General features: G+C 42.0%; 1 protein-coding gene across 1 annotated transcript in view; it reads right to left on the bottom strand.

Annotated features, from left to right (window-relative positions):
• Positions 1–1,247: 1,247 nt before the first annotated feature.
• The window catches only part of KCNK9 (potassium two pore domain channel subfamily K member 9), an 88,488-nt gene continuing 64,289 nt past the window's right edge, over positions 1,248–25,446 (bottom strand). The window contains exon 2 of the mRNA XM_040074589.2: positions 1,248–2,433. Within this exon, the coding sequence (XP_039930523.1) occupies positions 1,592–2,433 (842 nt within the window). The 3' untranslated portion in view covers positions 1,248–1,591. The remainder of the gene's footprint in view (positions 2,434–25,446) is intronic.

Here is a 25,446-nt window from a genome sequence, read left to right as displayed (position 1 = left end):
TTTCAAAGATAGAATTAAATCAGAGAAAAAGGTGCAAGTTCATAAAACTCCCAGTCCTACCCTTGTAAAATCAAAGATAAATATCCAAAAGCACTATATACCATGTAATCACTGAAAATTCCTATTCTCTTAAAAGGGAGCTGGATTAGGCCTCTAATTAAGTTCTGTAAAGTCTGTTTGGTCCAGATGAACAACTGAGGGATGGACAATGTCCAAGGAACAACTCTATGACATGGTCTCAACATCCTCCACTACAACTTGCCAACACAACTGCTCCCGCTGTTACCCTCCAAACACTGGAGTAAAGCTATTTTTGCCTGTTACTGCTAAATGAATTTTGCCTTTGCCTAGCAAAAAAATGCAGTATCACATCTAATCTCACAAGTTCCCAGTGAGCCAAACACAAGATACTGTCCCTTGAATTCTTCCTGAGACCAACAAAGGCTTTCCATTATTTACAAATCAAAAGCATTTAGAGACAATCATCTTTATTTTTTTTATTTAAAACAAGGAATGCCCTGTCACTATTATATAAGAAAAAATATACATCCTCCTATTTATACCCATCTTAACCAAGCATTCCAAAAAATATAAATACTATTCATGCAGGAAATTACTGCACAAAATAAAATTAGTAATAATAATAATAATAATAATAATAGTAATAACAATAATAATTTATAAATAAAATTAAAATAACAAAATACACTCTCCTGTTCCAACAATTCTCCCAATTTTTCCTAGAAACTCTGTTAGCAAATTGTTGGAACAGTTGAAAATGATAAAATTAAATATAGTTAAATTAATATGATTATTTGCTTTTGATTATTAATTCCATTGCTAGTTTTTCTTGTGTTTTTATTATGCATACCAGTTTTACAAAGTGCATGCTTTATTTTATTTTTTTTTTAAATTCTGAACTGGCAAGCTAAAATGACCCAACTTCTCCTGCCTTTTTTTTTTATGTTAATACAATCTAAAATCTAGCGTTAAAAATTTTACCATGATACACCTGGTATATTGACTGCTTATGGCGCATGCTTGCCTTGCTAAAAAAAAAAAAAATAAACAAAACAAATTGGCTCCCCTCCCACCCTCCCTGTTCCTTTTGGAAGCAATCTAAAAAAGCAGGCTGGAACACAATTGCTTCAAGGGCAAAAGAAAAAATAATACCTGATGCTTTAAATTTTGTCACATGGCACTGGTTGTGGAATTGCACCTGCACACTCACACACACGCACCCGGCACTCACACAGGCACACCCACACACACTGCAACCTGCTCGTGAGGAAGAGAGTTTGTTAGGTCAGGAGTGCCAGCGGCACATGAAGGCTCCCAGCTGTGTGTGCAACTTTGGATTTGGTACCCACTTCACGTCACCTTGAATCCTCTGACATCCACCAAGGGGGTAATGTAAGGCATACTTTGCTGGAACAGTAATAATCCATGCTTCATGCTGAAGAGCTGAGTCTCAGAGGAGGACTGGCTTGCTCTACTCCCTTTGGCCTCGCTCCGTCTCACTCAGGGAACAAAAAACCCAAAAGAACAAAGAACTGGGAAAAACAAGGAAAGCAAAATAAGACAAATCCCTTTAAATGGACTTTCGCCGTTTCATCAGCCTGTGGTTATCTGTAAAGCTGTGCAACCCAGGTGAGATGGAGCTGACAGGAGATGGGAAAAGGCTGTTTTTTAATGTGCTTGGCGAGATTTCCTCTATCTTGTAAGAGATGGAGTGAAAGTACTGGGGGTTCAGCTTCGAGCTGAACGAATTTTGGTGGGACACCACCCGGCTGGTGTACTCGTGGGACCTGTAACACATGCAGGAACAAACTGACTGAAGGTCTGTTACTTCGGCCTTGTACCGTGGCCGACCATGCTGGGAGTCCTCTTGGATGTGGATAATCATGCTGTTGCGGTTCCCTGCCAGGGACGCCCGTTCCTCAGCATCCCTCCTCTCATCCTCACTGTTCATGGTCAAGAACCTGAGAACAACCAGATTTAGAAATGCCCCAATGACTGTTAACCCCACTAGAATGTACATAAAGCTAAAAGCCACGTAGAGAGGCTTCTTTTGAAGGGCCCCTTTGGTCTGCAGGGCCACATAGTCTCCAAACCCTATCGTAGTCAATGTTATAAAGCAGTAATAGTAAGCATGGAAAAAGCTCCATTCCTCGTACTGGGAAAAGGCTGCTGCTCCAATGCAGAGTGTCCCCATGCAGGAGAAGAAACCCACAGTGACCATGTTTTCCATGGAGACCTCGGTGCTCCTCATGCCACAGCACTTTTTGATGCGTTTCAAGAGGTACTTGACGAAGGTGTTCATGCGCTCACCCAGGCTCTGGAACATGACGAGTGTCAGTGGGATCCCCAGGACTGCGTAGAACATGCAGAAGGCCTTCCCCGCGTCCGTGCCTGGGGCAGCATGTCCGTAACCTGGGAGGGGGGATGGAAACACAGAACAGTCAGCAGGGCAGGTGATGGCTACAGTTCCCCCATCGTGCAAGCCACACAAATTGCTCTGATGCCAGAGCCAGATCCAAAGCTTCAGGCACACTGCATCTTCCCATATCTCCTCACTCATGCCCTGTGTCTGAAGTAAATAAGGCACAGAACAACATCATTCATGCGAGAGTGAGAAAGATGAAAGAATGTGCAACCCATTCTACCTCAAGTAATATTGAGTCTCCTAAATAAGGTTTTATCACATTGAACAACTGTAGAAATTTCATGTCTGTTCAGTGTCACAGGCAAAAGTGGAAACTTTGGAAATAGATGGACTTTCCCAGAGTGTTTTTGAGAGTAGTCAGTGTTGCTTGTCCCAGAACCAGAGTAGTGATGGCATTCAAATTTTGTGTCTGTTGACAGCATGGAGTTAGCAACATCCACAGGACCACCAGCAAAAGAAATCCCTTTTCAAACTTTCCCATACTGAATAAGCCTTTCTCCTAATGAAAGTGACTCATTGTTGGAACACCATAGGAATTTAGGGATTTAATGCTCGTTCTATCTTTACTTACTGGAAGAATAAACAACTTACCAGCTTGTGCCATAGTTTTACAGCTTTGACTGTAAGTATGGAAGAGGCAATTTCATCAGGATGTTAAACTAATCCAAGGATAGAGGATGTACCACTTTTCACAGCATGGTTTTCAGATGGTAAAATCATGGCTAACCCTTTATTGTAAATCAAACCATATGCAAGGGGCTGTTTTAGTATAATTACACCTATTCAGATTACGTTGTTTTAAAAATCTACATTCTTACAGCTGAGATTTTAAGAGACTGTACCAAAGTCTCCAAAATGAGATGGCTGGGACCCACTTGGCCATCGTGTCCATTCACCATGTGGGTACCACCATCTAGAGTCCCTTTCCGCTCAGTGAGTAGAACTATGTACTTCACAAGGGCGGTTTCTGTCATGTACACAGAGGTGTCTAAAACATGTCAGTGAGTTATTCTCAGGAGACAATTATTGCTCTACAATCATAACAGAAATCTTGGGACAGAAATAGTTCTGTCCCAAGATTTCTGTTATGATTGTAGAGCAATAATTGTCTACGTTCAAGATTAATATGCCTACATTTATATATTTATATATCTGCATGTGTTCTATGTGTCCAAATTCCCATTATAGTCAATGAAAACAGGCAGTAGTGAGTTATTTCACTGACCATCCCAAGTTTGGCAGGATGAAATGACCATTCCGTCTGTTCATTGATCATGTTCATTAGGCCCCCATTAGGCTGACTAGACATCTGTTGACTGCAGAAGAATTTAGACACCCAAAGCACTGGCAGACCACCACCTGTAAACAGCCAAAGGAAGATACACTAATCATGATAGTCACCTTGAGTGACTGTCTCCGGAGTAGGTGCCTGCATTGGAGATATTGAGGGTTGAAATCAGTTTTCCAGAAAGAATCATCTAGTTTACACCAGACCCTTGAAATATCAGGATACCCATAGATGGCTGGCAGATAAAACACAGGGCATTCAGCAGACCCACACTCTTACAGATCTGAAGCTGGAGGATAGAGCTGATGTGAGACACCACTGAGGCAGGACCACTGAGGAGCCCTGCCCATCACCTTCAGACTCAGGTCTGCTGCTCAGAATTTGTCCAATTCTTTTTCAAAACTGTTGACACTGCGCACCTCCTGTGGCAACACGTTCCAGAAGTTCACTATCTATGTAAAAAAGGTACCTTTTAATTTCAAGGATATCTCCTTGTTTCAGCTAGACAGCTTAGTTACAGGATTGAAGTTCCAAATCTTCCTTACCTACCACCTTCATGCTTTCAGCTAAACTCAACTTTATCTCTGCTCTCAGCTTTTTCCTGTCTAAACTGAAGTCACAGCCTTTTTAACTCACATAGCAGAAGTCACATTTCCTTGATCATTTCCATGTCCTTCTCTGAACCAGTGCTGAGGTACAGAACCCAGAATTCTGCCCTCAGAATTCTGCCTTCTTCTCAAGATGGGGCTGCATCTCAGAGTCAGCACTTGTACTAGAACTAAAATATGAACACCAGGCAACAAGAAAACCAGCAAGAATCCCCTTCAAAAAGCACCAGGTTTATTCTTAGGTCAGTTGGTATTTGTTGATGGATGGGTTGCAAAAACCACTTTACAAAAGAAGCACAGAACTCAAAATAGGAGGTTCTTTTCCAGGTTATAAAGGAAAGAGATTTGCCTGTTTTATTGAGCCAAGTAATCTGTTCATCATAAAAAGCAGTTTCCAAATTACCTGGAAAGGGAGGTATCTTCACCAGATTGATGCTGGGTTAGTTCCACCTGACTGTCCCTCAATAAAGGCTATAATTGCCTCTCATTACTAAGATCAGCTTTTAAACTACAAGGGTGTGAATTAAACCAGGGACATCTTCCTATTTTATAGCTTTAGTTACAGATGATATAGAGAAGGAAGGCTTCAGAAAATGCGATTTTCCAGATGGTTGCAGAGATGGCAGTTGGTGGAAAAAACTTTTACTTTGTGTTCTAAAAAAAACATTTGGGGTGACAAGAGGTTTCTTTTAATCTCACTTTGTCCTTCTCATTAAAGATATCCCCAAGAAGCACTTTAGGAACATCATAAAACATTAATATTTTGTGCTTACATTCTATCTCTCTATCTCAATTCTATCTTGAATTTCTAAGATTTGTCACAGACTTTGTAATTATATATCCCATAAAATACAAATATATCCATACCCGTTTCACAAAGAGAGAAGCACAGGCACCAACAGGCTTTAGTTTCCCTCCAGTTTACGTAAGTAGATAGAAAATCCAGAAATTCTGACTTCCATTTGTCCCCAAGTCATATTCACGTTCCAGAATATCAGATAAATGTCTCTTACTGTATTATCATCTTGAATCTGGGGTCAAGAAAGGACTTTATTCATGAAGCTGGGATAACACTCTACTAATAGATTAATGTATATAGGATTAGAGTCACATATTTATCCTATACAAAATGGCTTTGAGGAATAGACCCCCTAGCCATTGCTTTAAACACTCTGAAATGAGGGGTGTGAAAATACACCAAAGACAGACCTAACTCTCCATTACTTCAGCATTGCAGAATCTATCCAGTCCTGTACAGAGTAATACATGGAAAACAAACTGCAGCAGTGCATGTTCTCTGAAATTCAGTATTTTTCAAATCTAAACCAAACCTCTGGAAGAGGGGCACAAAGGAGCAATAATGCTGGGAAAGGACACAGGTCACAGAGTCAGTCTCCAGGTAGTTGGGTTTTACTTGCATCAAGTAAAGGCAAAAGCAGAAGCAACTGCCTTGGTAGTGGATTCCAGCTACCAAAATTCTTCCTGATTTCCTCTACATGAATGCCACTACCCTTTAGCAGTGTACAGAGAGATGACTTTGTGTCATCCTGAAGAAACACAAGGCTTAAAGAAAAACAGAAACGTTAATGATGACATCAGGGCTCCTCTCTCTTCTGTGGTGAAGAAGAAACATCGAACAGAAGACCTTAGTACTGGGTACAGGGAATGCATCCCTTAACAAGCCAACAGAGCTGAGATACGAGTGAGAAAGGTAAAGATGTAGCTTTACAGTGGACCACACCCAGGCAAATACTGCCCATCCTACCCTAGTATAGTAACTTGTTTGTTGGGGTACCACAATACAGCAATGTGACCACAGAGCAGTTTTGTCTGACTTTTAATAAGACATCATTTGAATGTTCAAGGAATGTCTAAATATCTCTCACCCTGATTGGAAGTAATGTCATTAGTACTCTCCCTCCCTTTCAAAAGCCCTCCCAGCTGCTTAGGCTTTCACAACAGAACTCATCTGAGCTGGCACCAAGAAAAATAGCTTGGCACGAATAAATGTCATGTTTCAGTGTTACTCCAGTTTTGGCCTGTGAAGCACCAATACACCACAAAATCTATCTCCTCCCAGTCATGGAACAGCTGGGCTACAAACACCAAGCAGAACTGCAGGAAGGTGTAGGCAAGGGAAGAAAAGAATCACACTGTAAGGGCTGGCACCAAATCAATACTCTGTTGGGGTCTTCCCTGCCTTTGGTTTTTCCAGGCGTTATCCATTCTCTGATGAAAAACTTTCAATGAACCTGTGCACCTACATGTAATTCTAGAAGAAAATAGAAATTCTATTTTCTTGTTTGCCAGAGTGTAGCTATAAAGGTCTGAGGAAAAACCACTTAGAGCCTTCTTCAATGTTTATTTTTGAATGGTATCTTTCAGAAAGAGACACGGTGAGAAACTAGTCATTACAATCTCTATGAGGTCCATCTGGGGATAGCCCCAGTATTTTTCTCTGGGTTGTAAAGAGACATTGTCCTGGTGTACAAGCCCACAACCAGAACATGCAGAGGAACTCTGTGCACAGCTACCCTGAATCCAACAGTGACCACAAGCAGATGGCTGAGGAAGAGCACAGGAAGGCTATAATTACATCGGAGTTTTCCCCAAGAATTCATGTACCCAGCTTCATTATTTGGTGCTCAGGGATTTCCTAAGCCAGTTTTTGCTGGGTTTAGTAACACAAAATTGATTTATCTTCCATGAGCTTGGACATTGTCCCTTCAATGTCCTAAATATCCTGTGGCAAGAAGGTTCATAGAACAACCACGTGTTCTCTAAAAATATTGCCATTGCTCCTTTATTTCACTATCATTACTATCATTTGGTGGCAAAGGTATCTCCTCCTCTTTGGAAGAGACCAGGAACAATCAGTCCCCATTCCCCTTCTCTGTGTCACTCATGGTTTTACAGACATTTTATCCACAAAAATGCCATGTTGCATTCAGGCCCCAAGCAAGTATCTCTGACACTTTGCAGCCTCATGCAGGCAGAGCAGCTTGCTTAGATCTACATCAGTGATTTCTGCAACACATTCAGCTGCAGGGTACAGACAGGTCTGTAACATCTGTCCTGTCCTCCAACAGAAATTCCCTGAAATAACATTTTGCTTCTAGGGCAAAAAGAGTCTTAAACAAATTCATGTTATTGTAATGATACAGACTGCTCAGAATAAGTAAATCCACAACAAAAAGAAAATACTATGGGAAAAAATCCTGAATGCATTCACTTTGTTGCATCTACATAGTAGCCATCTCCAGCACTGCAAGACAGTATCTACTCTAGCAAACTAAACTGGGCTCAAGTTCTGCCAGGGGAGCTTTAGGTTAGATATTAGGGGGGGGGAAATCATGAAAAGGAATGTAAAGCATTAGAACAGATTGCCCAGTGAAGCAGTCAAGTGTTCAGAAAACATGGGAATTTTGCACTTGAGGACATGGTTTAATGGTAAACATGGTATTGGTGCTGGGTTAACCATTGGACTTGATCTTAAATGTCTTTTATAACCTTAACAATTCTGTGATTCTGGGGATGAATTCCACAAGCAGCCCATGATGTCCACACTATCATCAGCCCTGCCCATAATGGTTTTCCCCTGGATTAACCAGCACTGTCCTAGGCAAAGTCCATGCCTTGGCCACACATGGAGGTTAACAGTGGCCAGGATCCAATGGAACTAAGCACCTTCTTGGTGCAGTACATGTGTTTATCTATTTCTGGCACTCAGTGTGTCATCTCTGTTGGCCTCTGTGTCCTACAAAACACAGGTCCTGCTTCACTTAGTAGCACAGATAGAGCTTGCATGGGTTTTCTGAGTGCTTTTCTACATTGGGCTCTGTCAGTAACTGAGATAGGTTTGTCTCTAGAAGTGCATTGGTACCAGACCAAGTACATGACCAGTGTTAAAAAATAAAAACTGTAGCTGTGGTGAGTTAGTTACAGGTTGTGCTCAGGCCAGAGTGTATCAGCAAAGCAGCTGAGCCTCATTCACATTCGAATTCAATGTGCAACAAGTCTTAGATGTCTTGAATCTCAAAGCAATGCTTTGATTATTCATGAGGGATGCTTTATTTCTCTTAGAAGGAGGTTTCTCCCCTCATTCATCTACACATCATTCATCCCCATAATGTGATGGGCATTTGGGCCAGGTCATCTCTGACAGCAGTCCCTGGAAAGGAATTAACCTCTCCATCTCTGTGACTCAAACCCTTCTTACTCATGCTGGCAGCAGCCCAGGCAAGGAGATAATGAAGAGAGGATAATGGCACCTGTTCTTCAGATGGTGAAGTATAATTCAGATTAAAACATCTTCCTGATGTCACACACTTCACTTCAGAGATTCACCTACGTCAGAGAAACAGCCACAAGGATCAGACTGTGTTTCTGCTGGATTTGTTGCTCGTGCTTTCAGCTTTCATCAGGGAGAAGAAACAAAATGGCCTTTGTGGTGCAGATGAAAGAGATTTTCAGGAGGGATCAGGAAGATACTTCATCTAACTAACTGGTAGTAACTCATTCACCAGGATAAAGACTTTCTCCTGTAAGGTAATCAAGAGCTGCTGTTACCTGGATGAGAGCTGCTGTATAACTGCACCACCCTCCTGGCACATGGGCACTGCTGATTGCTCCCTCCTCCCTCTCCCTGAATCCTGCTGCCTTTCTCCTCAAACATCTCCAGGACCTCTTTTTTCTTTTATTCCCTTGTCAGCGATCTCACTGTGGACTTCAGCTGAACAATCTCTCTTAGGTTTGCACATTCCCTTCCATCCTCAAAGGTATCCTTCCCTTCCATGCCCAAACAACAGTCTCTAATGTCAGGACAAAGCATGGCACATGTCTCCCTACAGGAACACCTAGCATGATAATATCACAACAGGAGATGATGTTATCACACATATGTGATAATATCATTTCCTATTGTGAAGACAAGGACATCACAGGAGAGGAAAAAGAATCTGACGTGCCCAGATGCAACCTCAAATCCCAAATCTCTCAAGAAGTTTGGCATGGCCTCTCATCCTGGCTCATCCCCGGTCTGTTAAAACTGCTTCCAGGTCCTGGCTGCAGAAGTAAGGTCATGCCACCCTGAAGATTGCTCTCACTGCTTTGTTTTGTACCAAACCTGCAGAAGACCTCCTATTCTGGGTGGCAGGGATGCAACAGGTTTCTACTGGTTTTTTTTTCTCCACACCACAAGGACAGACTTCTTTTCTTCTTGATCTTGAAATCAAACTTCCAAGATGTTCAGGGAAAACAGCTTCAAAAGCAGATCTAATGGGAGAGGCAGGCACCGGCAACATGCAGCAAGGAAACGAGGAGGAAAGGGAGGAAATGGTTTCTCTCTGTGTTCTCTGGGATCTGCTGAGCAGCAGGAGAAGACACAGCCAAAGCCAGTCTTGCAGGTGGAAGGCAACTCATGTACTTGGTGAGTGGGGACAGACAAGTGTCTGGCCGCAGGAATTGCCTCTGCAGTGGTTCCTGTGAGCTCACCAGGGATGTTGAATCTACTGCCCATCAGCACAGCCAGCAGCAGACCTGAAAGACTCATCCAGCGCTGATAAGACTGATAACTACCGCTGCCACTCATTTCTCTGCCATGTTTTCTCACTCCCTCTATGGCAGCCATCCTACATTATCTCCTTCCTTATGGAACCTGAACCTCCTGCTCTGGAGCATTAGTGTTAGCAATTTTTCCCATAGCTTCTCTTCTAGCCACACCAGGATGCAGTAACCACTGGCATGGTGAATATTCTGCATCAGCCAAAATGCCTGTTGGCATCAATTCCCAGCCCTGACCATTACCAGATGTGGCTAAACCGTGTTCCATTGGAAGATTCAACTATAGGAATAGTACCAAGAGTGCTTGGGCAACTACTTAAGAACACAGCCCTGAATTCTTACAGTGCCATGGAGCAGAAACTAAAGCTATCAACTGTAACAGCATTCTGGGTAGTCCTCTTGTGGGTGGCACTTGGAAAGACAGTTATGTTTCTCACACTGACTGAAAATATAGGGATCCAAAGGCAGAAATTTGGTGAAACACAACCATGCTCATTTCTGGTTCAGGGTAGGACTTAGGACTTCTGGTTTGGCTGGTTTCAGCTGGAGATCACAAGCAATACAGTTGGGTGTTCTCTGTAAGAAGTCAACCCTCTTGAAGAGATTTCTTTTGGATTCTCAGAGGATCAAGGTAAATAATGTGTCCCAGTCCCTACAAGGCTCTCAGTAAGGTCATGTTCATGAGACATGTTGGAGAATTGTGTTTCAGAGGTTCTCAGACTGCTTAGACTGCACTTTCCTCCTTGTTCCCTGCCTGGACTCCACCACTAGCATGTGCAAGGGATGGCCTCTCTTCTTTCCTGCTGGATACCTCCCTGGAGAGGTGAGGACACAGATCTATTCAGTTCCTTGGGGCAGAGCAATTAGGGGTGCTGCTTATTTAGCACTCCTGTCAGAAGCTTGTTCCCAGCTGGTTTCAACACTCCCCCAGATGGAAAGACCTGGGGACTTCTTTGCTTCCCCTGGAAAAGATCTTGTATTCCGCCTGGACTTAGACCCCGGCAGGACACAGCTCCTCTCTTTTGAGACCTATTGTTTCTGCATAAGGCAAAAGCATGGATTTGGTCACATTTGGGCCTTTCAAATACCCACTGGGTTATGGCAGTATGGAATAGGTTTATGAGTTTAAACCAAGGCATAAAAAACTTTCCTTTTTCTAATTAGTTCTGTGTTTTTCTCATTTCTTGGTAAGGATGAGCCATCTATATCCGTTTCTCTGCCCATCTGTTTTTCCTCCACGATAACTTTGAAGCTGCTCACCAATTTCCACCACTTAGAAGAAACTGTAATGTGAACTTGATAGTGATCTGTTCTGCTGGGCCTGCCATCTGGCCAATCTGTGAAAACACATAAAAGGGCCTAAAAATCAACACACACATAGTGCAAGCTCAGCTGCAGCTGGGAACAGCTCCTTCTCTGGCCCATTACTGGAAAGAAAGAGGAGCTGGAGGTCCTGCAAGGTGGGAGACAACTGCAGGAATAAGATGTCTCCATCCCCTTATAAAACAGCCTGTGGTGGGATATCTATCTGCCTGCAAGGATGAAAATGCAAATCAGGGCTCAAGAGAGCTTGGGTATGTTTTTGAGTTCACAGGAAACCAGGCATGACCACCACTGCTCACCAAGGAGAATCTTGTTTCTAGCAAAAGATAAAATTTGGGAAATGTTGCTTTAAAATAAAATTGAGACTTCTGTATTTGCTTGTGTTTGTTATTGTTTTTCCTTTGAATGTGAATATTCCATCCCCCCCCCCCCCCCCTTTTTTTTCCTGTTTAAAATTTATGCTATAAAGGGGTTTACAAAAAAAAATAAATGAGAGGAAGTGGAAAACTTCAAATGGCCCAATGTAATCCCAGTCTTTCTGCTCATCTGTCTGACAGAGAAGATCTGATTATATCAAACCTCCTCTTGTTGAACTCAGCCTCTATTTTTACTGCTTGAATAGGAGTTGTCTGCAGTCCCTGGCAGTTCCTTTGAATAAGGTAACAGTAGCTGAGGTAATTTCCACCTGGTTTACCACCTCCCAAGAAATCAAGGATGCCACCACTCACCAGTTCATTTTGTACACATAGAACAGTATCTCAGCTCTTCCCTAAAATTTCCTTTGTTTCAGAAAAGAGGCTGGAAGGAGAGGAGAGGTTCCTCTCCAGCTCTGTGAGGAGATAACCATTTAAACAGCAGTGATTCTGTTATACCAGATTTGTGTCTGGTGTACCATTCCTGACTCCTCCCAAAACCAACAGCAGCTCTGTGTTGGATTTCCAGCTGGGCAGCAGTTGACAGTTGACTTCTGAGTCAATATTTTCCCATGAGGTCTATTTTTGACTGTCCCTGAACTCTTTTCCTCCCCTTCCTCCTCTCCGCTTGGTTCTCTGAGTCAATCAGAGGACTGACCTGAGGCTCACATCATATCTAGTCCCAAGACAGATCGTGCCCAGAACAAGTTCTCAATCTGAAGAGAATCATCACAACCACTAGGAAAAGACTTTATCAGGTCATGTTATCCATTCCCAGGGGATGGCATATGATTCTTCCTTACAATATATTCTCCAGGGCTTTGTCCAGTTTTGTTTAAATGATTGAAATAACAGGGTTTCTGCTCTCACCCTTAGGAAACTGTTGCCCTGTCTGGTAGATCCAGCTATTAGGAAGTTATTTTTTAGATACACAGCCTGTACTTTTCTTGTTCTATGCTGTCTTTTATCACACTGTTCTTTTGTAGCCCTCAATCCAACACGCCCATTTCTCTCCATCATTGCTCACTCCTTTACCGTTCTTGGAGATAGTCACAGCTTCATTCCTTAGTTAGCATTAGTTATAAACAGAGCTCTTGGAAGCAGAGTCCTGCAGCAAGAAAGACAGGAGGCACTCTACAACATATACATATGTAAATATACGATTCAGATTTTGTGTCTTTAGAAGCAGCCTCTTATATGACCACTTTTGTTGTGCTTGTCTGAGACCACTCTTGCTCTTCAGAACTTTTCAGGATCTTTTCTAGAGCTGTGCACAGCCCTTCTAGCTGCAGAACTGTGGTATCAGGGTTATCAGTTGCCTGGACTGCAAAATATCCTTTTTTGCATATGTAGATGTGACCAACCATCACTATAATGTTATGTCCTCACTGCATAGCAAGATTTTCCTGATGCTGTAATTTCTTTACATCACAAGGGCTTTTTGTATTCCACAGATGTGATTGTAATAAGCATTTTTTTCCTTATTCACCTCTATAAATTGACTTCTTGGGCAATTTTAAGAGTTTTCTATAACTGACTTTTGTTGCCCACATTTTATTGGCAATGATCTGAGTCTTCTCCATGAGGGGGGAAGATGAAGGACACACCACCTGCAGAGCTGGCAGAATGATCCAGACTGTACTCTGAGGGATCAGGGGGAAATACATCGGGAAGAAGCACAGGGAATCATGTCTTAACAAAAGACCAAAAATTAATAGGTTTCTTCTATGTTGTGATGATAAAAAAGAAGCATGAGAAACTTCTGATTCCACTTTATTCAAAGAGTTAGTTCTTTTCAAACTACCAGATCTGAGTCTTTGCAGGGTTAACAGGATCCTGCTCTCAGCTCTCAGTCTGACACTGCCAGGGCTTGAGAAGCTGTATCTGAACAAAAAAGCCTATTTAACAAATATTATCAAAGGCCAGCACAGAGCACAGTGACTGAGATCATTAATAACGTAGCACCCACGTCCTCTGAAGTTGTGATGTCACTGTCCAGTGCAGTTCAGAGTAAATGTTCATAAATGTGTGTTCATAAATCCATGTGACATCAAATTCTGTCAGAGCTGGTCTGGTAAAACACAGCACACCCAGCAAGAGATGTGGGGTGACACTCAGGAAAGTGGTTCAGATGTGTTTGCACTGAAGTAATCGCATTTTTCCTTTTACAACTTTCCCCTTTATGCAGCTAAGAGACACACAAGAGCACAAATTGCCATGAGTTTGCTCATGTATCTTTTTCAATTTTGTGCTGTTTCTTCTGCAGATTTTTCCCATGCAAAAGATAAAAAAAGAGTATTTTCCCAACTTTTAAAAAATATTAATAGGTCCATGGTATTTTAAGCAGATTCTCCTTTCTGCTGTTGAGAAACCAGGAGTTTCCTCAGCCTAAAGGGCAGCTAAAGGGAGGGTTAGCTATTCCCACTGTGCTTAGGTTCAGTCCCAGCTAGAAAACATGCCAGCAAATCAATTCAGAGATATAAATTTGACTAAACCAGAAAAAGCTCTGATTTAGACAAAGTTATACAGATACAAAATTGCTTCTTCCAGGGAAGTCTCTGTGTCAGCAGGTGAACAGCCAAGTGTGGAAGAACCAAAAATTCCTTTTCCCTCTCCTTTGCTTGTGATTCTCCCTCCCCTAATTACCACAATAAGAAATTAGCCAGAACAACACAAGTTTTCCTGCTTCCAGAACTTTGCAATCATAGACTTCTTGACATCAGCTACAGCATTTATTGTTCCCTTCTCTGAAGAAAATAATCCCCAAACATATCTTCTGAATCTGGCTGGCTGCAGTTTTGGCCAAGGTTATTCTCCCTGCACACACTAATTTTGCAGTGGTTTTATTAATTGAAACCTGGCTTCAATGATTTAGCAGCAAAAATCAGTGGAATCTGTCATAATTTCCCCCATTACATCACATATATACTGAGCAGTGATTCAGGTGGATTTACAGATAGATTGGACATTGAATGCAGTTCATGGATTTCATTAAATATAAATAAATAAAAAAATGTTCAAATGCTTTGGATTCAGTTTCTTTTAAAAACATACTTTTTTTTTTTCTCTTGCTATTGTTCCCTCCCAAAAAAACATTATGCTTGAAAATACAAGCAAAGAGAGATGCCACAATTATCCTCTACAAATTTTAAAGTGTGTTCTGTCAAATATCTTTGAAATCCTTCAATCAAAACTTCTGTGAAGGGAGAAGTTCAATTCTGATTGAGAAAGCATATTTTGAAGCTGAGGCCAAGAAAGTTAATGGAAATATATTGCCCAATGGTACTGTTGTGTCCAGCTTTCCACTGAGCCAGTACTAACTTTGAGGCATATCTGTCCTTGTACTTTGAAGAAAGAAGAGCTGAGCTAAAACATGAAGGTCAAAGTTTTGCATTGTTGTTCAGCTTTGGCTATGGGAAGATTTGCTGGAATTGCTGTATCAGGGTAATTACACCAGCCTAACTCACTGGGCTGGCACTTTCAAATGAAGCAACCTCATACATTTTTCTGATAGCAACTTTGATCTCACAGAAGCAAGGACACACCAGGAGCATAGAGACCTTGGGGCCATTTCCCATGGGACGCTGCTCCAGCCATCAGGTACTGCCCAAGGAAAGTCAGGAAATTGAGCCAAAGAGATATTAAACCCAGAAATTGAGCTCATTGTGCATGAAAATCTCCTTCCTAAAAAGACAAAGGTACACCTCAGTTTGGGCTTCCATCTCTGCTAATCAAGCTGTAAGGCTGTCACAAAACTCACTGCTCTTACAGGTAAAAGTTTTACTGTTTTCAATCCAAAGTTTTTCAAAGTCCAGTTCTTCTCATGAAAGTTCTTAGCTCAAACAGCAACGCACCCAGTTTGCTTTTCCTACAGACTAATAAAGATCAGCCATATCTCACCAGCCTGGTTTGTTTGTTTGTTTTTCCCAAGGAGGAATAAACCAGTCACAGCTAGTCTGTTGCATTAGACAGGGTCACTTTGATAGCATTTTGCACCTTCCCAGCTTGAATTCAATTTTCTTGTACATCAACAACCCAAATTTAGATACAGAGCCACAGAAATTCAATACTGCGTTTGTACAGGATTCAAATTGTATTTCATACAACTTAAGACAGCTCTTGTACACGGCACTGACACAAAACCCAAAATGAAGTACTGCATCTCAAACCCACCTGTCCTTGGTTTGTAGCTAAAAATCCATAGGATCTTTTGTCTTACACTGATGAAAATAGAGTAATTTTTCTTGGTGTCTGTGAACTCACAGCACTGTAACTCAAGTAGATATGAGTCCATGATTTAACCAGAGACAAGCATGTGAGCTAAGCTCCATGTAGCATTAAACAGATGGATGCTGTGATATATGTCCTAAAGTTAATTCATGTTAAGCAATATGATATGTAATTGATTCACTGTAAAATGGAATAATATACCATACCAAACTTTAAGTTTGGTTTAAGATCAGTAAACCTAAAGATGTGTATAGGGTTAACTGAGACTAAAACTGCACAGAGGGACATGAGGGAACCACTTTGGAAGGCACAAAAGGACTGAAAAGGGAGATGGGTGCCCTGACGACCGAATAATTAGATCAGATCGATATCTTATCTGTTCCAGCCGATGTTAACATTTCCAAACCTTCTCCGGACATGGCAATCATGACATTGTTCTGCTTTGAGAATCCATTCAACGGACCCCGGACATGATCATGAATATCTAATAAAGCGACCACGAAGCAAGAGTCTTACGGTCTCGGTCCACTCTCAGCGGAGGACTGTATAAAAACCAGCGGTATTGGACCCAATTTGTGAACAGGCTGACAGGGTCGGCTACCGTGTTTACCCAGTGCCGAAATCCCGGGATTCAACACTGTCCCTTTTAATTGTGGCTACTGGAGACTGTGTTTAAGTCTCAAAATAAAATTCTAAATTTTGATTTACTGAATTTGGCTTGGCGATTTATTACAGATGCTAAAAAGAAACTTTCCGTATACTGCAAGCATCTCTCCCATGAAATGACCCATGAAAAGCAGGATGGGGTTCATGTGTGCTACCGAGTCTCAAAGCTGACAGACATATCCCAATTAGTTATTCTAAAAGTGAATCTGTTCAAACTCCTCAACAAATTTCCAGTGCCCAGAAAATCATTTTGCTGAGACCAATCTGAGCTCTTTCACCTCCCCTTTTATTTCTTTATTGTTTACAGACATCTACCTTTTCCCCACCAGCCCTGAAAAGCACAGCAAGCATCAAGATTGCAGGAGGCAGTAGAGTGAGACACCATTTAATGCACCTGACTAGGAATAATCAGAGACATCCATCACTTCAGTTTTCTATTCCCAGCCAACGGGAATAGCCAAACTGAGTGGGAAGAAATGGGAACTCACTTAGAAAAACTTCTTCAATCCCCTCACCATTTATCTTCTGCTGGGTGGAAAACAATGACCTACTATATTATTTTAATATCATAACCAGTGTTTTTCATTTTATTTCATCGCTGAACTCCTACATACAAGGTGGCTCAATAAATCAGACTGACAAAGTACTTCATGGAAGATTTCTGAGCAGTCATAAACATCATTTGCACAGTTTTTTATACCTGAGAACCTCCATTGTGATCCAAGACCCTGCAGTGTCAGGAGCTATATAAATGACACATGAGATGGTCCCTAACTATTCACAATTCTGCTCTGACACACAGAATTACCATCTGCACTTTCCAAGTATGGATACCAGAGAGGGAGAAGGCCCAGTCATGAAGAATACAGATTGGACTAAGAGTTTAATATCGCCCCCCAGAACGGGCTTTGCAATGAGAGAAGCTATTGGTCTATTCAACACAAGAGAAAAACCGCTTAGAAGGGTTATTTCATAAAATCACAGAATGGCCCCCTAATGGGATCATCTCATTCCAATCCTCTGTCATGGTCAGGGACACCTTCCACTAGACCAGGTTGCACAGGACCCCATCAAACCTGGCCTTTCACACTTCCAGGGATAGCCATCCACAGATTCTCTGGACAACCTCTTCCAGTGCCTTACCACTCACACAGTGAAAACTTTCTTACTAATATCCAATCTAATCTACCTTCTTTCAGTTTAAAGCCATTCCCTCTCATCCTATTTAGAACTTCTTTGAATAAAATATCCTCCAGAACTATTCCTGATGTGACTTAAGTCACTATTTCAGCTTCATTTGCAGAATTTGAAGCTTATATAAATAAGAAGCAGCACTGCTGAGGGTCTGCTGGAGACCTAAAATGTTCCTCCATTTGCCCTATGCATCTACAAGGGGCTTGTATTTACAGTGGGACTTATTTATCATCTCACACTCATCAGTCTGGGATTTGAGCTGCAAACACATGCTCAATTTTGGACTATCAATAAGTTAATTAGAAGAGTTTTGTGGAAGTCAAGTTGCCTCAAATGCATATTTCTGGGAATCAATATATATTATAATGTGGTGGGTTGACCTTGGCTGGCCACAAAGTTGCTTTCTTGCTTCTCCTCAATAGAACAGGGAGAAAAAGTAGGATTGAAAAATTTGTGGCTTGGGATGGGGACAGGTTGATTAACAGTTACCATTCATGGGCAAAACACACTCAACCTGAGGAAGAGTTATTTAATTTGTTGCCATTTTCCTCTCTGATGAGGTCAGTGAGAAAAAAAAGGCGAAACCAAAACCCCCTTATCCCTACTTCTCCCTTCTTCCCATTCTCAGCTTCAGTCCTTCATTCTCAACCCTTCTCTCTCCTCCTCCTCTACCAGTTTGACATGAGGGATGGGGATTGGGGGTTGTGGTCAGTCCATAAAACTTTGTCCCTGCCACTCCCTCTTGCATACACTCACGCCCTTTCTCCAGCACAGGGTCCCTCCCATGGGATATAGTCCTTACCAAACTGCTCCAGCATGGGTCCTTTCTCTGGGCTGCAATTCTCCAAGAACTGCCATAACGTGGGTGCTTTCCACAGGGCACAGTCCTTCAGGAACAGACTGCTCCAATGTGGGTCCCCCATGGGCCACAGGTCCTGCCAGCAAACCTGCTCCAGCATGGGCTCCTTTCCATGAGCTGCCGTTCCTGCCAGGAATTCCTGCTCCTGTGTGTGCCTGCCAAGGGCTACATCTTCCTTCAGGGCAAATCCTTCGGCTCCAGCACAGGGTGCTCCAAAGTCTTCAGGGTGCGTTATCTGCTCTGGGGTGGTTCTCCAAGGGTTGCAGGTGCATCTCTGCTCCCCCATGGACATCCATGGTCTGCATCAGGGGAATCTCAGCTCCAGTACCTGGAACACCTCCTCTCCATCCTTCTGCACTGACCTTGGTGTCTGCAGAGTTGTTCCTCTCTCATATTCTCACTCCTCTCTCACAGGTGCTGTCTGGCATTTTTTACCCTTTCTTACATCAGGAGATATCACCACCATTGCTGATGGGCTCAGCTTTAGCCATGGTGGGCTCCGTGTTGGAGCTGGCTGGAGGCTGGAGCTGACTCTCTCTAGCATGGGGACAGCTTCCCATGTTCTCTCACAGAAGCCACCCCTGCAGCCAAAATATTTACATGTAAACCAAACACAGGTCAATAGCTATTTTATATTCACTTGCTTGGTTGGTTGCGACTCTTGGAAGTCACAACTTCACTTTCAGTCTTGCTACCTCATTCATTCATGGGTCTCAGTTTGTCTTGCAAAACCATAAACAGTTTGATAGAGCTGTTGTCAGCAGCTTCAAGTGCCCACACTGAGTCTGAAGCTGTTCCTGAGTCCTGAAGACCTCTGACTCGCCGGCTGTGTAGCAGCAGCATTATAAACCTGGCAAGGTTTCATTTATTTCTGCAGAGGACCAGCTCTCGGCTTCAAAGAACCTGTCCCAGGGAGAAGACTCCAGTAAGCACCATCACAGCTACTGAGTAATCAAGCTGCTTTTCTTACCAGGCAGACAGGGACATGACCTAAAGACAGAAGCTGAAAATTTCCTTCAAAACAACAAAAAAGTCTCTGACTCATTGAATCTCAGGCTTCTGTACTCACTGCCCTGATTCTCCCATCAGTTCCTTTCAATTTCACTTCCATACTTCTCCCATTTTTTTGGCCATACCCATTCCTCTTCCTTGCCTGCTCCACCAATAGATCACTCCACTGCTGTTTTCGTGTCTTCACCCTACTTGTTTTCATTTGCTCTTATCACCTTTCTTCAGTTCTGTTTTCTTCCTCTCTGTCACCCACTGTCTTTCTTTCCCATCTGCCCCTTTTTCATTCTCCTCTAACTACAGCAAACACCTGCCTTCAAAGGCAATGCACAACATTTAAGAGTAACCACCCTATGCAACAGTTCTCCAGTGATGATAATTGCCAACTATAAACCATCAGCCTTATCTCGGCCATCAATTCTGGTGTGGGGCATTATAAAATCAGCCCTTCTTGGCAAAGCTGCTGGTCTTTAGTTTCCACAAGAACACAATTAAATGGAATTTGTGTAGTCAAGGTACAGCAAAGCTAAGAGGAGACAGACATCAGGAAGTTATTAAATTAGGAGGTAAAACAACTACTCCTTGGTTAGATCAAGTATTCAAACACATTATATAATATTTCAAAGGCAATACAGGCAAAACAAAACCTCTGAGGCACTTTGCCTCCTTCCCCTCTTTTTTATCTATGCTGTGAGGAAGCACATATCATAATAGCAAATGAGGAAAGTCATTACCAGACCTCCAGATTTTGGGTTTGTTCACAAGGTTACTTGTGCCATGCTGGGTTAAGTCAGTGGGGACTCCAGAGCACAAACACAGCTTGAAGTCCTTCCTAATTAAATACACACATACACCATAATCAGAGCTCTTTCTTCACCCCAGGGCAGGATCTTTGGCTCATATAAGTCAGCAGAATGCCCCAAGGAGCTACTTTGATTTATATTGGCTAAAAACCCAATCCCAGAGCCTCTGTGCATAAGAGGGTGTTTTAGAATAACTGGTGAGTATCTGGCCTTAAAGAAGCCTTCTCACACACAGATTTACACCCTGAAGATAGGCACTTGTATGTGCATCAGTGGTAGCTCAGGTTTTACCCCTTCTTGGAATCAGCTTTTGATTAGAGATTGGCGGTGTTCTGAAGCTGGTGTCCGCAAGCTCCATCCTGCTGGGGCAATCACCCCCTCATTAAGTAATACAGTCCAAACGAAACAAAATCAAGCACATTTCTGGGCATGTCCTACTTTGTCTTCACAGATGTCCCCTTAATCATTGCATTTGGCATGATTTTGGAGAAAAGCTATAAAATATAAACCAGTTTCTACTCACATATTTTTTCCCCCATAACCTGTGATGGTGTTTGCTCACAAAAATTAAAAAAGTTAAACAATTGCTCAACACCTTCTAAACACCTGCACCATGTCAAAAGTTAAGCATTAATATCACCATCAGGGAAACAGGGATCCTAATTACGTTCTTCTTTAGAGGTAAGGAGAAGAGAGACACCAGCTTTAGAGTAGGATCTGCACTCCTTGGAGTCTGTCAAGGCCAAGTGTCCCAGGCACTCAAATCATTACACAGTGAAAACACATCCTCTGGGAACCAGGTTCAACTTTTGACAACCCACACAGGGTTTATGTGTGAGTCCTGCTCAGCACAGCTCCGCTTCTCCACCCACCCACAGCCAAAGGAGCAGACAGGCTTAATTTACTGCTCTTTAAAAACAGATGCTGGCCTTCAATTTATCTCCATCAAGAGAAAAAAAATACTCAAGCTCCTCAAATGAAATGCCCTGCAGGATTTTGCCTGAGCAAATTTGAGATGGAGATTTGACAATAAAAAAGACATTTCATTTGTCTTATTAGTGGCTGACTTCTGTGGAAGGTGTTCAATCAATTAGACTGATCTTGGCCTCCTGAATTATTGATAGAGAGAGCTGGATTACACTCTAAAATGCTTTTAGTTTAATTGCCCAACCCATCATTGCTTCATTTTCCTTTTCTTATGTATATAAATTTGTTGTTGTTGTTGTTTTGTTATTTAAGCAAAGCAGTTTGCCAGCAGCTGACTCTGGCACTTTGCTGCTGTTGGAGGGAGCGATAGATGCAATAGAACACAGGACTGTCTTGGCCATGGCACTATCCCCAGCACCATTTGAGTGCCCAAATGGCTGTTCTTACCCCATCCTGACCATCATGGTTCTCCCTCAAATTTCTTAACTTTCTTTGCTCATTATCCCTTTCCACCCTCAATATTTTCCAGCCTCTTCTCACACTCCATTCCTCATCAGTTCTTAGACACTGTCCTCCATTTCCCAGGCTGTGCACATCATCTCTTGCTGAAGCACCAGGACATGAGCAGAGACAGAATCGCTGCGTTCAAGAGTGCTCCATATTTTATAGACTAAGAACAGGTTAATTGCCTTTAAAGCATGATTCCCTGCTACTCTTTTTGCAGGCTAACATAAAGTAGTGAGAGAAGCACAAATAGAATTATGAAAACATGCAAGTTTTTTTTCACAGTGAGAGAGGAAAAAGGAAAAGGAGGGTGAGGAAAAAGCAAAATAAGATGAGATGGGAAAGTGTATAAAAATGATATTAAATGGACAGAGCAAAGAGGGGAGAAAGAAAAAGGAGAATATGAAGAAAGAGGAAAAAAAGGGAAAGTAAGAAGGAAATAAAAAGATGAGGGATCCTTGCCCACTGAAAATGGCAGATATGCAATGTAGGTGCTTGGAAGAACAAGAATTCCGGGTACCAGCTGTGAAAGAGTATTTTTGTGACAATAGGAACATGACATGGTCAGTATGCAGGGCTGAGGGATATGATCTGAGAGGGAAATAAAGGCAGTAACCACAAAGCTGCAGAGAAGGTGAATAACATGGTACCTCATATGGATTTAAAAGATGAGACCATGCACATAGCAGAACAGGATCCATCTGAATATAATTCATTTTACAGGAAGTCATTGCAGATCTCTGCTACTGGACCCAAACATAACATGAGATCTCTTGGAAACCATTTGGAAGATAAATTCTGGGAAATGTGTCATTTTGCGTTTTTCTAGGTGGCAAGTGAAGAATTACTGTTATGAGTGAGACTTTAGCTCAGATATTCATGGATGTAATAGGCAATAGATATTTTTCCCCCTAAATTAGCATCAGAACCCACAAAAAGTAATTTTATTTTAGACTTGGTTTAGATCAACAGTGAGGACACTATGGAAAAGTGTTTGATCAGATGTCCACTACTATTCTTGAAATGAAAAGAAGGATAAGCAAAAACAGGTATCAAAGTCCTTAAATTCTGAAGCACAAGGGTGAAGAATTAAAGGGATTAGTGACTGAGTCACTTGGTACTAAGAGTGCAGAGATGGTAACAAAAAAGCTTGAAATTTCTCCAAGACAAATTCACAAAGAATACCAAGATTAGAGAATAATAATGCTTATTGCAATACATCTTGCAACTCATTGCTAGATTACAGTAATACTTATTGTAAGGCAAGAATTGCCAGAGACATTTAAGAGGAGTGGGAAAAAGATATATCAACAAATCCATGTCCAAGTTTTTATATGCAGGAATAATATGATAATGGTCCAAGAAACATTAAAACAACAGAAGAGGACTCCTTAGATACGTAAGGAAAGAAAGCAGCTAGGTAACAAGGGTAGGATGAGTATGAGCTATACATTAGAATAAAGTGTTGCTTTTGTTTCCAGCAGAAAGAAATTTAATTATTGCTGGTAACAAGTCCTGAAAAACTCCCCATGTTCTCAAATGTATAAACTAAATATCCCTATAAAAGAGAAAGAAAGAAAGAAAGAAAGAAAGAAAGAAAGAAAGAAAGAAAGAAAGAAAGAAAGAAAGAAAGAAAGAAAGAAAGAAAGAAAGAAAGAAAGAAAGAAAGAAAGAAAGAAAGAAAGAAAGAAAGAAAGAAAGAAAGAAAGAAAGAAAGAAAGAAAGAAAGAAAGAAAGAAAGAAAGAAAATAAATTGCAGGTGTGTTTCTTATTGTACTTCGGTGAGATTAATTAATATGCTCCACAGGGAATCCCTCATGAAAATGAGGAAATCTCAGATCCCAGCAGGCTGCAGACAAGGGACAGCGGTTGGGCAACTGGCAGAAGTGCCAAAGCCTTGCAGGAAAGTGGTCCTATCCCTGCAAACACATGTGGAGTTACTCACAGTGGGGCTGATTTTAATTAATATTTCCATTACTGGGACAGAAGCAGGATGCCAGAGATAAGTTGAGCCAGATAGCAAGCCATCAATACGTGTGCAGAAAAGGAGGGGTCTGATGCTGAAATCACCAAAAAGTGAAGTTGGAGCACTGGGGAAGTTTGCCTGGTCACCAAGCACCCCTGAGCATACAGAAGGTGTCTTTGGGGGGCTGCCAGCCCCTTTCCAGGGGGTTCCTGTTCTGCTGCCACAAAGAGACAAATTGTGTGGAAACAAGCAGATGCTTTGCTTTCATCAAAGCATCCCAGAGAATGATTTTATGCACAGTAAATCTCCTTTCTCAGCAGTGGCAATTGCAAGGGCCTGGGCTGTTCCTGCATTTAATTCTCCTGATTGCTGTTAGTACCATTTTACCATGTTTTAAGCACAGAACTGAGTTCAAATGTCCTTTGAAACTGCTGCACTGTCTCCTTCTGTCTAAACTTGTCTCTGCCCGAGTTTGATCAGTGCTAGGACACATCCTGGGAGATTCAATCTCACACTGCACTGACCTTGGCCGCTGCCTTGGACCAAGGAACATGCACCCTGGCAACACCACCAGACTGGGGTTAGCCTCAGTCTTTGTGGCCCTGTTATATCCCAAGGGCTGGTGCATGGTCAGGTCTCAGATCCTGGTGTATTCCAAATTTCATACCTTCCTCATGGCAGAAGTGCAGAGATACAAATTGCCTTGTCATGATGAAAATTCCTGGAAGCAGAAGAGTCTCTGCGTTCTGAATTTGAGGGAGGAGTGCAGGTATCTGTGGGACTAAAGCCATTTGAAATTTTTGGGGAATATTACATTATAGTATATTAGATATATAATATACATATAATATGTAGCACATCACAGCAATCATATATAATAGATAATATATGATATATATTTGGGCATAATATATCACAGTTTGGACAGGTGTGCTCTTTCCTGGGTAAAAAATTGATCAGAGAGCAGTGCTAAATGGAATCACATCCAGTTGGCATCTGGTCACTAGCAAGGTTCCTCAAGGCTCAGAACTGGGGCCAGTCATGTTTAAAATCTTGATCAATGATTTGGACAAGGAGATTGAGTGTAACTTCAGTAGGTTTGCAGATGAAACCCCATTGGGCTGGATTGTTGATGTGCTGGAGGGTAGGAAGGATCTGCAGAGGGATCTGGACAGGCTGGATCGATGGGTTGAGGCCCACAGAATGAGGTTCTGTCCTTGTTTCAGCTGGGATAGAGTTCATTTTCTTTCTAATAGCTGGGACAGTGCTGTGGTTTTGGATTTAGTATGAGAATAATGTTGATAACATGCTGATGTTTCAGTTGTTGTTAAACAATGTTTTTTCCAAGTCAAGGACCTTTCAGCTTCCTGCTCTGCCAGCAGTAGGCGCACAAGAATCTGGGAAGGAACATAACCAGGACAGGTGATCTGAATTGGCCAGGGGACTATTCCACACCACAGAACATCATGCCCAATTTATTAACTCGGGGAGATTGGCTGTGACGCACTGGTTGCTGCTCAGGCACTGGCTGGGCATCACTCAGTGGGTGGTGAGAAATGTTATTGTGCATCACTTGTTTATACTGAGTGCTATTTCTCTCTTCCTCTCCATTTCATTACAATTACAATTGTAATAATTGCAACTTCGTT

Source organism: Hirundo rustica, chromosome 1 (genome assembly GCF_015227805.2).
Source record: "Hirundo rustica isolate bHirRus1 chromosome 1, bHirRus1.pri.v3, whole genome shotgun sequence".
Classification (NCBI taxonomy): domain Eukaryota; kingdom Metazoa; phylum Chordata; class Aves; order Passeriformes; family Hirundinidae; genus Hirundo; species Hirundo rustica.
The sequence above is the reverse complement of the archived record's forward strand: the minus strand, read 5'-3'. Positions and strand labels throughout refer to the sequence as shown.